Source organism: Nannospalax galili, unplaced genomic scaffold (genome assembly GCF_000622305.1).
Source record: "Nannospalax galili isolate Female #2095 unplaced genomic scaffold, S.galili_v1.0 scaffold370, whole genome shotgun sequence".
Classification (NCBI taxonomy): domain Eukaryota; kingdom Metazoa; phylum Chordata; class Mammalia; order Rodentia; family Spalacidae; genus Nannospalax; species Nannospalax galili.
In genome coordinates, this window is record NW_008329335.1 from 3,958,923 (window position 1) to 3,974,401 (window position 15,479).

Below are 15,479 nucleotides of genomic sequence, written 5' to 3' on the forward strand. Positions count from 1 at the left end.
AAAAGGCAAATTTCTCAGTGTTTTCCAATTCTTGGCATGTTATTCTTGTAGATTCAGGGAGAGTAAATCAGTATTCCCAGGAATTCTCAGAAATTTAAAAATTATGATTATTTTAAACATGCTTCTACAAACGTTCAGTCTTATTATTTGAATAGTTAAAATTCTTGTTTAAAGAACAAAATATACTAAGTTTTAAAGTACTTACAAGGAACTACCAAAAATTTTTATATTTAAGTGAATAGCATGCTTTGCTTTTCATTCCAGGAAAGAAATGGAAACTCGGGAATTTTTTAGCGCTGCTGAGTTCCAGGATGCGTTAGCCAAGGAAGTAGCCAAAGAAGAAAGAAAACATGAGCAAAAATTGAAAGAATACCAAGACAAAGTTGATATATTAAACCAGCAGTATTTGGATTTAGAAAATGAATTCCGCATTGCTTTGACTGTTGAAGCCAGAAGATTAAAAGATGTAAGACTTGGCATCTAGCTCTATTCATAAGAGGACTGCATTTCTAAATCCTAGCTGTATTTATGTGATACAAATTGAGGGCATTCTTAGAACTTTCATTTGCTCATATAAATAATCACTACTTTTAATAGTAACTAATTAAGGTAATAAGTGGTGAAATAAAGTGACAATCAGAATATGAATTGGGAAACCTGAACTTTCCTACTGCTCTGTAGCAGGGCCGACAAAGCTAACACCTACTCTACTCTACCCTCCACCAGCCCAAATGTGGCCTACTGCCTTTTTTTTGACAAACTTTTATTGAAAAGGACTCATGCTTATTTGTTTATATATTATTCATATTATCCATGGCTGCTTTTGCATTGCAAAAAAGAGTTGAGCATTTGCAGTAGATACTATATGGCCTGTGTGGCAAAACCTAACAATTTAGTATCTGACTTTTTACAGAAAAGCTTTGACAGCCCCTGCTATGGAGGAACAGTCTTGCTCCTAAGGCCACATGTACATTCCTCTTGCTTATTAAAGGACATGGATTAGGCTTCTCTCTCAGTTTTAATTCAAATTATTCCTACTTTATTGGTCCATTCTCTTCTGCATGCATGATTGCTATAATTTCTTGCATCTCAAAAAGAACTCTTGTTTGCATTTGACTGCTATCTAGTATCTCTTTTCATTTGCATAATTTGCTGTCCTGATCTCAGTATTTCTCTTCTCTTTCACTCTGATGTTTTTATTTTTCTTGCTTTACTAGCATTACTATAGTTACAGCCACTAGCTCACTACTAAAAATCATCAATTTATTACCGATTTGGCCTAAAAGTAGCATTTGATACATTCTTCCTCCCCTCCACACTCTTTATTTTCTTGGCTATCAGCATAGCATATCTGTTGACTTTCCATTGTTTCTCTTGTATTCAGCCTCTTCTGTTGGTTTCTCTTTCTTGAAAATTTCATTACTCAAATGCCCAGGTTTCGCTTCTTATGTCCTTTTTCTTTTCTAAATACACAGTCTCTTTTTAAAAAAATATTTGTTATTTTATGTGTATGAATGTATTGCGTGTGTGTAAGTGCACCGTGTCATGCAATGTCTGCGGAGGTCAGAAGAAGGCAATGGATCCCCTAGAACTGGAGTTACAGGTGGTTGTTAGCTGCCATATGGGTGCTAGAAATTGAACCTGGGTCCTCTGCAAGGACAGTCAGTGCTCCTAACCACTGAGCCATCTCTCCAATCTGATACACAGTCTCTTGGTAAACTATTCTAGCATTGTTTTAAATATTCATCCTGGCCCTTTTGCCTGAAATACAAATTTACATATATAACCATCTCTTTATTATCTCTATTGAACAAAAATTCCCCCAGACCTACTTCAGCAGTCCTCAGATTTCCATTAGTGACACCTCCAGTCTTCTAAAGTGCTTAAATATGTAAGGGGTCATTTCTTACCACCTTTCTGTTAAAATATAAGTTAGATCCTATGATACCACTTCTCATATACCTCTTTTATCCCTCCATTTTATTCATACTAATGATCAGATCCTCTGCATTGTAGCTCATTTCATATCCTGTCACCCTCACCTTGATCTGTGCCTCCAGGCTGTTCTCCAGCATGCCAGGCACCTTCCTACCTAGAGTTCCTTCTGCACATAACTTGCATCTTTTTCTTACCTCCTGCTAGTCATTCAGTGTTGGCCTCTCAATAATTATGCCATTTAAAATCAAACCTTCCTCTTGACATGCTTCTTAGCTTTTATTCACCAAACGCATGTTATCCTCTACATAGTTTCATGATACATAGTTTTATTTATTTGTCTTTTTGTGACAGAGTCTCCTGTAATTGCTATATGGTTAGTCCCTACTGACTAGAAGGCAGAGATGAGTCTGTTTCGACCATTGGTATAGTGGTGATGCCAAAGAGTGGTTGATATACAGCAGCTGCTCAGTGAACATGCTACAGACAAAGGAATTCTGGTTTTTACATTCACTAATTCCCTGGGCAACTAAAGAAATGATTAACAAACTCCCTGGGTCTGTGTTTCATCTTCTAGAAATTAGTACATTGAAACAAACTACCTCTGAATCCTATTCTTTCACTAAAACTCAAATGAAAGTTTTAAAATGAAAAATGTAAACTTTCTAGAAGCAAATATTTTCTGAGTATTTGGAAATTGCTGTTTTTGAAAATAGGTTCAAGATGCTTTTGAGAATGTTGCAAGTGAGTTAGCAAAGAGCAAGCACGCTCTTATTTGCGCTCAGAGAAAAGAAAATGAATCTTCATGTTTAATTAAAGATCTGACCTGTATGGTAAAGGAACAAAAAACAAAACTCTCAGAAGTTTCCAAATTGAAACAGGAGGCAGCAGCAAATTTACAGGTAAGACTGCAACATTTTATTTGAGTTTTCACATTGTTTTCTCTCAAGGGTCTTAATGGTGATTTTTAGGAAGTACTCAAAATTAACTCATAGATGAATATATATTGTGATGTTTATGGGAAAATATATAACTAATAAAATTAATGAATCCACAGATAATACTGCTTTCAATAAACTACATAAGTAAAACAGGTAAATTTATTTTTATAAATGGGTTAAATAGGTACCAATTTTATAATGATATAACAAAAATTGGAAAAGTGGTACTCAAAAGATGTTAGGATTTGAGAAACTCCACTTGGATTTCTGGTATGTATTTGGGATGGTTGTAGCAATTGTGGTTTTAGATATACTTAACTACAATAACTTTTAAATTAATGCCTTTATTGCTATTGCCCCTTAGACGTTTGTACTATTTTACTTAAGAATTCAGTTTCTGTCGGGAGGCAGAGGCAGGTGGATCTCTGTGAGTTCAAGGCCAGCCTGGTCTACATAGTGAGTTCCAGGATAGCTGGGGCTACAGGGAGACCCTGTCTCAAAAAGACCAAAAAAAAAAAAAATTCAGTTTCTGGATAGTAGTTTTAGACTGTTGATAGAAGTATTTCATGAGAAAGTTTGACAATTACATGTTCAGTTTTTCTTTCACAATTATAGAATAAAATTTAGTCTTTAAAGGAGTGGTCGGTCTCTTAAAAATTGACTTCTTATTTTATACTGTACATCTTAATAAAGTTAAAACTTCTGATACAAAATTTAGTGATGTTTACTTTTTATTTTCTTGAAGAATATTTTTCTTCATAAGATACAAAATTATAATGTATGCAATATTATAATGTATATAACTATAATGTTTATAATTAAATTCAATAATTATGGGGTTTTGGGGGGTATACAGAATCAAATCAACACTCTTGAAATTTTGATTGAAGATGACAAGCAGAAGAGCATTCAAGTAGAAATTCTCAAGCATGAAAAAACTCAGCTCATTTCTGAGCTAGCAGCCAAGGAATCGCTGATTTATGGTTTAAGAACAGAAAGAAAAGTATGGGGACAGGAACTGGCACAACAGGGTAAAAGTCTCAAAATTTTCTAAGTGAAAGTAGTTATTGTTTAAAAAAAAATTCATCTGAGTATTGGAGAAAAAGAGGCTTAACAACCTACAAATGCCAAGAAAAAAGATGGTGCTTTATCTAGAAGGATAAGTAGGCATTCACCAGCTAGATAGGAATGTAAATGCTCCAGAAATAGGAAATCATTGTGCTAGTTAATATGCTGGCAAGGCCAGGACTGGTGGTGCATGCCTGTAGGCACTGCTGCTCAGGAGGCTGCAAAAGAGTGATAATTACTCAAGACCAGTCTGGGCAATGTAGTATTAAAGTCTAAAGGATTATAGTTTTGATAAATTAAATTTTCTACTTAAATTTATTTTTGACTGATGCATTAGAAACATTAAAACTGTACATTTTCATTGGATACCATGGTAATATATTTTGTAATGCTTGAATCAGGATAAAAATATCTCCTCAAAAATGTATTGTTCTTTACATTAATCATAAAAGCATCTGAAATGTGTATTTACACATGTAACATTTAAATACACTTGTGCTTAGGTAGAAGTAAAATCATGCATGAATGAAAACCTCTATAGAATTTAGGTAAACCCTCAGTCTTCCCTTTCCACTCACTATATAGCAAGAGATAAAGCACTGTGTCTTGACTTTTATAAATAGATTAAAATTACAAGTAGCTAGATGTTGGTCTAAGTGGAACATTGCTCACTTACCCTATTGTAATTGTTAATGCGATTGTTTAATTTCACCTATATTTTTAGTTTTCTTCAATAGTCCCGGTGTTAGAAGCCATTCATTGGTTTTCCTGCTCGTGTTAATATTGCATTATTATGGCTGTGGAATTTTGCTTAGTTTTCGGTATGGTTTACATTATTAGGTTAGATTTTCATAACGTACAAAACATCCAAGATGTATTAAGTTTCTAACTGATGATGTCTATTTCTTAGGGTCATCCCTAGCCCAGAATCGTGGGAAATTAGAGGCCCAAATTGAACATTTATGTAGAGAGAATGAATCTCTGACAAAAGCACATGAAAGTGATAGTGATACATTAAGAATAAAGAGCAAAATTATAGAAGACCAAACTGAAACCATCAGAAAATTAAAGGATGTAAGTTTAACATTTTCTTTTGGAGAGAGAGCAGGTAACAGATAAGAAAATAATCATGTATCTTTGTTATTCTCAACTGTTATAGTTTTTTTAATTTTTTAAATTTTATGTGTATGAGTGTTTCACCTTTATGTATATAAATGTACCCATGTCATGCAATGCCTGGGGAGGCCAGAAATGGGTATTGGATCCCCTGAAACTGGAGTTACAGACAGTTGTTAGCTGCCATAAGAGTGCTGGGAACTGAACCCAGGACCTCTCCAAGAATAACTAGTGCTCTTAAATGCTGACCCGTTTCTCCAGCCCCAGCTGCTGTAGAATTTAAAGACAATACTGTTTCCTTTTGTTTTGCTCCTTTGCTCTTAAAAGTGCTTCTTGATCCTTATTAACTTGAATTTTACTTCAGAATTTTATGGGAGAAAAGTTGGAGTTGTGGGGGCAATTTTTTGTTGTGGTGGTGGTGGTTTTTTTGGGCGGTGGTTTCTTTGGGGTTTGGGGGGGTGGGGGTTTGAGATATGGTCTCCCTATAGCTCCAGCTGACCTGGAACTTGCTATGTAAACCAGGCTGGCCTCCATCTCACACAGAGATCTGCCTGTCTCTGCTTCCTGAGTGCTGGGACTAAAGGCATGCATCACTACAAGTGGCTGTGGAAATTTTATTATTATCACCTTTGAAATAACAAAATATTTGGCATTAGTAAAGGATTAGAAATCACAAGAAAAAACAATATTGTATATTTTTAATGTATTTATGTTTTAGTTTAGACCAGGTCTAATTATTAGTGTCTGCAACATCCAATATAAATAAATTACTGTTTTTTTCTTAAAGTTTTTACAAGAAAAAGATGAGCAAATCAAATTATTACAAGAAAAGATCACTGTCATAGAAAAATGTACTCAAGAACAACTTAGTGAGAAATCTTCACAACTGGATAATATAATTGAAAAATTAGAAAGACACAGTGAAAGAAAGGAAAAACTGAAACAGCAGTTGAAAACAAAGGAATTAGAACTTGAAGAAATCAGAAAAGCTTACAGGTATTTTACAGTATTTACCAGTGAGAAAGAATGTAGCCTAATAATGTCATGTACCCATTTACTTTTAAAGGCATTTCTTCTTTTATTAGCACACTAAATCAGAAATGGCATGATAAAGGAGAACTGCTCTGTCATCTTGAAACACAAGTAAAAGAAGTGAAAGAAAAATTTGAAAACAAGGAAAAGAAACTTAAGGCAGAAAGAGACAAAAGTATCAAGCTACAAAAGTAAGCATTAAGTCATGAAGGATATGGGGTCTCTTTAAACGTACACATCGAATTGGAATGGGTGAGATGCATGTAAAAAAAGAGAAGGATGCCAGAAATATGTAGGACATAGTTTTTTCCCAAGAACTTTATTTCCATTCCATGTACAAAATGAAGAAAGTAAAAGTTCCTCCTGAAGTACTAGATATGAGGCTGATACATACATGTATGCTTACAGAATAGTGCCTTACACATTGTAATTTCTCCATGAGCATTTTGATTTTATTACTTTCATTGTTTTAGAACTCTATTTGAATGAAAGTAGCTCAAGATCCTTTTGGTTGCTATACGTGGAATTTAGAAGTCACTTGACTGCCAGGATCAGGCATAGATTTAGATAGTCTGCCTACACAGGCTGAGGAAGAGAAGTGATATTTAAAGAGAGCAAAGAAAGCATGTACTCGGCTGCTGTTGTTGGTTTGATTCTGAAAATACTAACAGAAAATAAAAAATCTTGCTATATATTTTTTTTCATGTCAAGGTGCAGAGTATATAAAAACAGCGTTAGAGATAGCTGCTCTTCCCCTCCTAAAAATGCATCCACACCCATTTCACATAAATACAAGTATATGTATATATGTGTTGTGTTTGGGGGTTTTTGTTTTTTTTTTTTTTTTTTTTTTTTTTTGGTCTTTTTGAGACAGGGTCTCCCTGTAGCTCCAGCTGCCTGGAACTCACTCTAAAAAAAAATTAAAGAGATGCAATAGAAAAGCTTCACAATATGGATGATGCCTTTAAAAAACAAATTGATGCGATTGTTGAAGCTCATCAAGCTGAAATAATACAGATAGCAACTGAGAAGCAGAAATGTATTGATTGTGCTAATTTAAAGGTACTGTAAGATTTACTTTAATAAGCAGTAATTAATGGTTATGGTTAAATGAATTAGATTTTTGGAAATTTAAAGAAAAAAGGGCTAGCCCAATATTATGACATAATTGTTTTGGAGCATGTTGCCAAAGCTATCATGAAACTGGGCAATACTTATCTCATTTATGGGAGATAACTCTAATAAACTAAAGTAGTAAGTTAGATTCCAGTGTGTACCTGGTATGGATCCCAGACAGAACACTTTTATGGACTTCACTTCAGAAAGATAACTAAGGTCAGACTGAGTTACTTTTAAAATTGCACAAACTGGAGCCTGGAGAGATGGCTCAGCAGTTAAGAGCACCATCTGCTCTTGCAGAGGACCCAAGTTCAGTTCCAGTACCCACATGGCAACTAACAACCATCCTAACTCCAGTGCTAGGGGAATCTGATGTCCTCTTCTGAACTCTGTGGGCATTTCACTTAATATACACGCAGGCAAAACACATACATAAAAAAATATTAAAAATAGTAAAGGAATTTCAGGAATTTGAGAATCATCAGCTTCATGAAATGAATAAATGTTTTGATAAAAAATTGCAGAAATTTCAACTAGAAGAGTTAGAGGATTTTTGCATTTTGGAGAGTAGGTTGAAATTTTATAAATGGGGTGCTGTCTGCTCCTGCAGAGGACCTGAGTTCAGTTCCCAGGACCCACATGGCAGCTAACAACTATCCTAGCTCCATTTCCAAGGAATCTGACCCCCTCTTCTGACCTCCACAGGTGTTGTATGACACGGGTGCACTTACATGCAGGCAATACACTCATACACATTTAAAAAATAATTTAAAAATGTTTAAAAGAGATTTCTTTGGAGAAGTTTCAGTTTGAAAACTTGCAAGGAATTAATGTTTAAGTTGAACTTATTCAATACTGACAGACAGCAGAGGACAATAGAAAGATGAAATCAGAAAACTGGGCTTCTGTCCTTTCTGTGAAACATTTCAAACCTTAAAAAATTTCAAACCTTAAACACTCTTCCAGGCACAAAATACAGTTAAAATATATTGCTGTGTCTTTGTGGGTTTTTGTGTTTGGGGAACGGGGGTCTGGCCTAGAACTCTAGAACTCACCAAGATCTGCCTGCTTCTGTCTTCTGAGTGCTGGGATTAAAAGCATGGGCCACCACATCTGGCCCATTGTTATGTCTTTTTCACAAGAATCTTATGAGGACTAAGTATACATGAAAGTACTTTAAATCTGTTTAAATAGTATTTTCCATTTTAGCATTTAACATTCATTTAGCATTTAACATTCATTAAATAGATCACAAATTACAGAGGGTACAAAAATACATTGTTGACTTTTTCAAAATGTATTAATTTTTATGAAATTAAGATGTAAAATGTATATATTGGTATAGGTTCACCAAGTTGAAGAAGAAATGCGTGAACTTCTGGAAGAAACATCCAAGAACAAAAAAGTAATGGAAGAAAAAATTAAACAACTCGCTTGTGCTCTAAATGATATTCAGAGAGGAATGTGATATTTCTGAGAATGACTTTAATTGAAATGAACCAACAAACCTATTGTAAAAATGATTAAATATTGTAATAGTAGTAAGTGCTGTTGACTTTGAAATGTCTCTTTCTACACATTTCATTATAAATACATTTTAAGACTTTTGATCAAATATTTATTAATTGTATATGTAGGTTTTTATAATAAACTATGGATAATGATGTATATTAGACAAACCTATCATAATAATTAGACTTAAAGCACTTTTTCTTATCTCTGTGGTATACCTTGTTTGTAATTACATATTTACCTGCAGATTTGCAAATGGTTAGAATCCTACTATATGAGCAAAAATTTTAATCAACTGCAGTTGACCTTACAGTCTTGATACAGAACTGATATTCTTTTAGTTGATATAACTCCACTATTTTAGCCAAAATATATTTGAAGTCTGTCTGATAAAGGATGTGGCATTGCTAAGAAAGTGGGTATAGCTGTTCACAGGGTTCATAAGTTCCTCTTTTATAATGCATTTCTTCTAATATTAAAGACTAATGTAAGTTTGTTTGGGGGGGGGCGGAGTCTGTTCTGAGGCAGAGTCTTCGTGTTGCTCCAGCTGTCCTGGAACTCACTATGTAGACCATCCTGGCCTTGAACTCACAGAGATCTGCCTGCCTCTGCCTCCTAAGTGCTGGGATTAAAGGCATGCAACACCACACCCAGCTACATTGAAGAATTTAAGGAGCACTGCTCTTCCACCCTCAGTTTTCACTCTGCCCAAAAAGAGTTCTGACTTTGCAACTGGCAGCATTTCACTTCTATCTGGTCTTTTATTGCTTTTTCACAATTGTCACCTCTTACCCTGGTAAATGTAGCCCTCCCCACCCTGTACTATTTCTGAGAGGAAGAAAATAAAATGGCAATTTGTACACTAATATCACTACCAAACTAAATTTTAAAAAGTAAATAGGACCTCCAAAATAGAACTCACTTATCATTATAGTTGAACTATATACTGTAGTCTGTGGCCCAACATCACTCATACCAACACATGTAATAGGCATCTCAGAAGGGAGATAAAGAATAATTGGAGAAATAATCACTGAAAACTTCCTAAATTTGATTTTAAATTGTTAACCTGTAGATAAAAGCAATGTTTAAGGAGCTGGAGAGATGGCTCAGAAGTTAAGAGCACTGACTGGTTTTGCAGAGGTTCTGGGTTCAATTCCCAGTACCCCATGTGGCAGCTAACAACTGTCAGTAACTCCGGTTCCAGGGAATCCAACCCTTCTGACCTCCGTGGGCATTGTACAGTGCAAGTACATTTACACACATGCAGACAATACACTCATAAAATAAAAAGTTGTTTTAAAGCAATTTTAAATTTAAAAAACATGAAAAACAGATTTTATACATGTAAACTGAACGAAATGAGAAGAAACAAAGTCTTCATCATAAGAATGCAGGTGGAAAGGATTCAAAATAACTACAAAGTAAATGCATTCCTAGGTTAATGAAGATTTATAAAATGTATTGCTTGGCAGCCTGCTTTAAGAAAGTTGAGAGGTGGGATGACTTAGCAGTTAAGAGCCCTGGCTGTCTTTCCAGCAGACCTGAATTCAGTTCCCAGTACCTACATGACAGCTAACAATGCTCCTAACTCCAGTTTCAGGAGATCTGACCTCTTCTGGCCTACACAGGCATTGCAGGACACAGGTGTACTTATGTGCAGCAAAAATATTCATACACATAAAAATGAATTTTAAGAACTTTTTAAAGAAAGTTTCCAGGGCTACAGAGATAGCTCAGTGGTTGTGGGCACTGGCTGGTCTAGCAGAGGATCCAGGTTCAGTTCCCAGCACTCACATGGTGGCTAACAACTATCAGTAGTTCCAGGGGATACAATGACACCTTCTTGCCTTTGCAGGCATTGTGCATATGTTGTGCATTTACATACATGCAGGCAAAACATTCATATACATAAAAAAAATTAAGATTTTTCTTTTAAAAAGAAAATATTGCCAAAGAAAACCCTAAGGCTGAAGGAAATTCTGACAGTTCAAACCCACTGAAGGAAGAATATCATAAGTAAATATGTGGGTGGGTTTTTATATAAAAATCTATAATTTTTACTAGATGACATAAAGCACACTTACTGAATTGATGTTATAGATGTAAGATTGCTGAAAAATAGCATAAGCCTGGTGGTGACTATCATAGGTCTGTTCATACTACATTAATATTAAAGATTAAGTATTAGTATTAAAGATTAAGGTGTTAGGGTGTATATTATAATCACTGGTGTATCCATTAAGAAAATAACTATAGAAAAATTTAAAAGTCAAAGCTAGCCATAGTGGCATTTATGGGATCACCACTCAGGAGGCTGAAGCAGGAAGACCAAGAAATGAGCCTGGGCTACATTAGAAGCTCCACATCTGAATAGCTGCACAAAAGGTTTTGCAGACCTGCTTCTCAGCAAAATAACCATGATGTCAAAAATGTTCTAAAACTCATTTAAAACTTCTAGAAGTCCTAAAGACATACAAGGTGGTGTTACCTGCCACATTACAGTTATATCTACCTAAACAGCCCCACTTTTAACTTTAGTTATGAATTGGCCCAAACTCTGGGCTCTGCCCGCCCCCCCCCCCAAGTCCAACTGTGCCGCTGAACCAGGCCTCACCCATAATTTTATTTAAAACTTTTTCCATCAATTTTGGGGATCACAAGCTTGGATCTACCTTTTTATCAATTTTGCCCTTTCATTCCTAAAACATCACATACACACAATGTCAGCCATTCTTCTCAGCTCTGATTTGTTAATTCTCAAGCATACCCACATTCATTCACTGTTGGGTGGAGCAACAAATTTAGTCACGTGCCCAGGTCACAGAGAGTACATGGCTCAGTGAGTTGCATTAGCTTTTGGGTTGTAAGGTTAATTAAAAGTCATTACTCCAGATTCTATAAGTCATTCCTGTGATACAGCAAATGAAACATTTTTTCTCAGTAACAACAAAGACCTGTAGCAGTATACTGTTTTCTCCAGTTCATCCAGGTGAAAGCTACACTAAACCGCTGAGGGATAGGAATCAGGTTTCTTCCCTTTGCTTCTGACTAAGGGCTATGGTCTCATTAGTGAACAAGCTATTAGGATTATTCATTCCTTCTTAAAGTTATCAGGCTAAATTCTGTTAGGCACAGCCAAAAAGGTAGGGTGTTCCACCCAAATTAGTTCTTCCTGGGAGAGGCAGACCTACAGGACCCAAACAAAGGGTACCTCCCCCCATCTAGCACCTGAAGTAGAAATTCAGAATATGCAGTAAAGGGACCCACCCCCAAGTTTTCCCCAAAGGGGTTTAGTTTATTTGAAACAGAATGAGGAAGTTCAAGCTAACCACACTTTAAACAACTTTTAGTAGAAATTATTACAGGAGTAGTAAACTAAATTGGTAGACATCTTGGTGGTGTTGATTTTTAGGGGTTACATTGTGTCTATACTATACTGTTAGTAAGCATATACAGATAGGGCAAACATTTCCCTTGGGTGTACGTCCCTCCTGTTGCTCTTGTAACTGAGCGTGTAGCCAGACGAGAAGCAGTATTCTGGACAGCAAGGGAATTGAGAGTCATGGCTTAGAATTTGGCTGCTCAAAGTGAGATCAGAGAACAGGAGACTCTAAATTGGTAACTTTTTAACCATGCAGATTCTCAGGTACCACCTCAGCCTCATACACTAAGCATGCACTCTCCCACCAAACTACACCCAGACAAGAATCTACATTTTAAAACATTTTATTTTTATTTTATGTGTATGAGTATATTGCCTGCATGTATGTAATATACATGCAGTGCCGTGCAATACCTGAGAAAGAAAGCATTGGATTCCCTGGAACTGGATTTACTGATGGTTGTTAGCCACTGTGTGGGTGCTGGGATTTCGAACCTGGGTCTTCTGCAAGAGAGATCAGTGCTCTTAACCACTGAGCCATCTCTCTAGCCCAAGAATCAACATTTTTAACAGAAGCACTAGGTGTTAGGAGATCATATTAACATTTGTGAATCATTGGCCCTCTGCAGTTTACTTCAGCTATGGCCCTGTCACTGCTCAGTGCAAATTAAAATGTTTAAATATCTGCCCTAACTAGGGCCTTTAAATTTCTTCTGGAGTTTTTGTATGGCTAGCCTTCTTATGGACTTGCTTTCTTTCACCTCATATATTCTTTAGGTATGACTTACTTTTCTGGTAGGCAAAGCAGTTTACCACAACAGATCACAAATGTCATTAGTGGAACTATTTGTGAAATTTCTAAGCTCTGATCTACTCAGGTGGGGCATGTGATATGGTACCATTATGGTTGGATGGAGCTATGCAATTTGTTCTGTACAATAAATTTTTAATGAAAATGGTTAAGCTGTGGACATTTTCCATTTGTCATTGCAGTATAATGTAGCTCATCTCTTTCACACTATTGGGGTGGGATTCCACATAATGTATTTTATCATATTTCTCTTTCCTCAACCCTCTAAGACATACCCCTTCCTCCCCTACTCACCCAGCTTCCTGTCATCTTTTTTTTTTCTTTTAAAGTCCATTGAATCCAATTTCTGTTACCTAAATACTCTTGGGTGTAGGGCCATCTGGTAGGTTTGCACACTATTTTTGGTGGTATTCCAAATCTCAGATTTAAAAAAAAATCATAACTTCTGGTTCCAGTTAAGGTACTCATATGCTATGCATTGGGTGTACCAAAATGGTATTGTATATAATTCCTGTCCTTTTCTCTCTGGTATCTAGTTAAATATGATCCATGAATTAAATGTTAGCTGACAATGAGTCCATTTCTTAGATGAACCAATTTCACCCATTCATAAGTCAGGTTTTCTGTCTGGTGGTGCTCAAAATTTTTTTGAACCAGATTTGTCATTTTAGGTGATATAATATGAAGGATGTTTGGGAAAAGCTATGGCATCTGCGGTATGCCCTCAGAAAGCAAACATTCCATGAGCTTTGCTTAATTATTACCCCATATGTAATCCTGAATATGCCATTTCTGCTTGCTGACAGAGTACCGGGCTCTCTCATCAGTGAGAAAGAGATAGGTACAGAGTATTTTCAGTTCATGATAAGCAGTTTAGGGGACATTGTGATTAGAAATTGGCAGTGTCAAAGACCCCCCACACACACACACACACACATGCGATTAAGTGAAACACCAGAGGTTTTACAAATCATTTGATTTTCTGGATCAAGGGGTCCTCTAAGAAGGACTGTTTATTTAACAACCTATCTTCATATCTAAATTCTTAATTTAAAAGTACCTCAACTCAAATCCAATGGTCTTTGAACTTACATATTATACACTTAGTTTCTAATATATACTAACTTGAAATTGTATGTACAACTAACTAAATTCTGAAGCTATGTTCTCTCAGATTCTGCTGAGCTTTTCCAAAGTTGAGATATTAGATTCAAAGGTTCTGGGTGAATATTTTGAAGGATAACTAAATGTTGCGGGTGTCCTGGGGCCCTCCGCGCGGAGGTAGGTACAGTTGGTGCAGAGTCACGACACAGACTCCTGGAGTCAGGTGAGAAGCAGGCAGTGCGAGCAGCTGCAGACTCATTTATTGCGGCTATGGGGCTCCCTTATATCCCCCCTCCCAGTGTCCCAATTGGTCCATTGATAGGTCATGTCTGTTCCTCATTGGTTCTCTGTATCAGGCCATTTTCGCATCAGCTGTCTCTATATCTTTTGGCAGAACACAGGTTTGCCTCAGTCGGATGTTTTTGGCGCGTTTGCAGCGTGCATGCACAGGTTGTTCAGGCCTCACTTCCTCCTACATATCCACCCTTTTTCTTTTTGTGAAGCTCTAGTGGGAGCCAAGATTCTTGCCTTGGCATTGTTGACCCCACCTCAGGGGGTCCCCAGTATTATGGACCATGCCTGCCTTAGGTTGGCTTGGTTAGCAAACTCTTACCCGTCATTGACTACCGGCCCTCAAAGGGCGACCTCCCTGGGTATGAGCCCACCAGGGTGATTGGGGAAGGCTATTATACAGAGGCCTCACAGCTTGCTGTGAGCCAGGCCTGTAGGACCTCAAGGGAAGGATCATGGTCTGTGTGTTGAAGTGCCAAGAGGACCTGGAGTGTGGCTCTGTTGATGCATTTTTGCCTTCGGGCATGCTGAAAGAGACACTTGACAAGGTTGAGTAGGACCAAAGGAATTAGGCTAGCTATGATGGCCAGGAGAATGGGGACAAATGAGGCAGGCGGAAGGACACCTAAGAAGACCTGGCACTTCCTAGCAAGGAAAAGAATGGGCATCCAGAGGTCAGGGTCCCACATGTTCTCAGGGGTGACCTATGGTGCGAGGATGGTAGCCTCGTTCCAGAAAGCATCTAGGTCATTGGTTTTAACTTTAAGACCTCGGATGACAAGGAGGGATTTTAATGCCCTGATTTGGGGTTCCCCACCGCTGGGAGGAAGATTACCCATGTTAAATCTAAGACAAAGAGCATGTCGGACCCAGATGTCTTTTGCTCAGTGGGGGACTTCCGTGGTTCGTTAGGCCCCAGCCATATGCCCACATGGTGTCTCCGGATGGGGAGAGGCGGTGGTCGGGGGCTGCTCCTGGGTTCCGCCTCCCAGGGGGTCAGCCTTTATGTGGTGGTGCCGGGGGACCAGAAAGCAAAATGTGTACCTTCCTAATCAACAGACAGGACGAGGGAAAAGCAAAGGTGGGGGTTCTCACCCTCACCCATGGGAGAACCGAAAGTACATGTAACACGTTGGGACTGACTTACCGAAACTTCAGGCAGGGG

At 37.3% G+C, this 15,479-nt stretch overlaps 1 protein-coding gene across 8 annotated transcripts in view; it reads left to right on the top strand.

Annotated features, from left to right (window-relative positions):
• Window positions 1-8,753, top strand: part of Lrrcc1 (leucine rich repeat and coiled-coil centrosomal protein 1) — a 30,318-nt gene extending 21,565 nt beyond the window's left edge. For 6 of the 8 annotated variants that reach the window (XM_029565368.1, XM_029565377.1, XM_029565379.1 and 3 more), the window contains 8 exons: window positions 265-466; window positions 2,652-2,837; window positions 3,733-3,907; window positions 4,855-5,018; window positions 5,848-6,056; window positions 6,146-6,283; window positions 7,019-7,154; window positions 8,557-8,752. In XM_029565368.1, coding sequence (XP_029421228.1) covers window positions 265-466; window positions 2,652-2,837; window positions 3,733-3,907; window positions 4,855-5,018; window positions 5,848-6,056; window positions 6,146-6,283; window positions 7,019-7,154; window positions 8,557-8,679 — 1,333 coding nt within the window. In that variant the 3' untranslated portion in view covers window positions 8,680-8,752. Of the gene's footprint in view, window positions 1-264; window positions 467-2,651; window positions 2,838-3,732; window positions 3,908-4,854; window positions 5,019-5,847; window positions 6,057-6,145; window positions 6,284-7,018; window positions 7,155-8,556 lie in introns of all 8 variants that reach the window. The other 2 variants (XM_029565371.1, XM_029565393.1) reach the window with 2 other exon arrangements.
• Window positions 8,754-15,479: the final 6,726 nt, after the last annotated feature.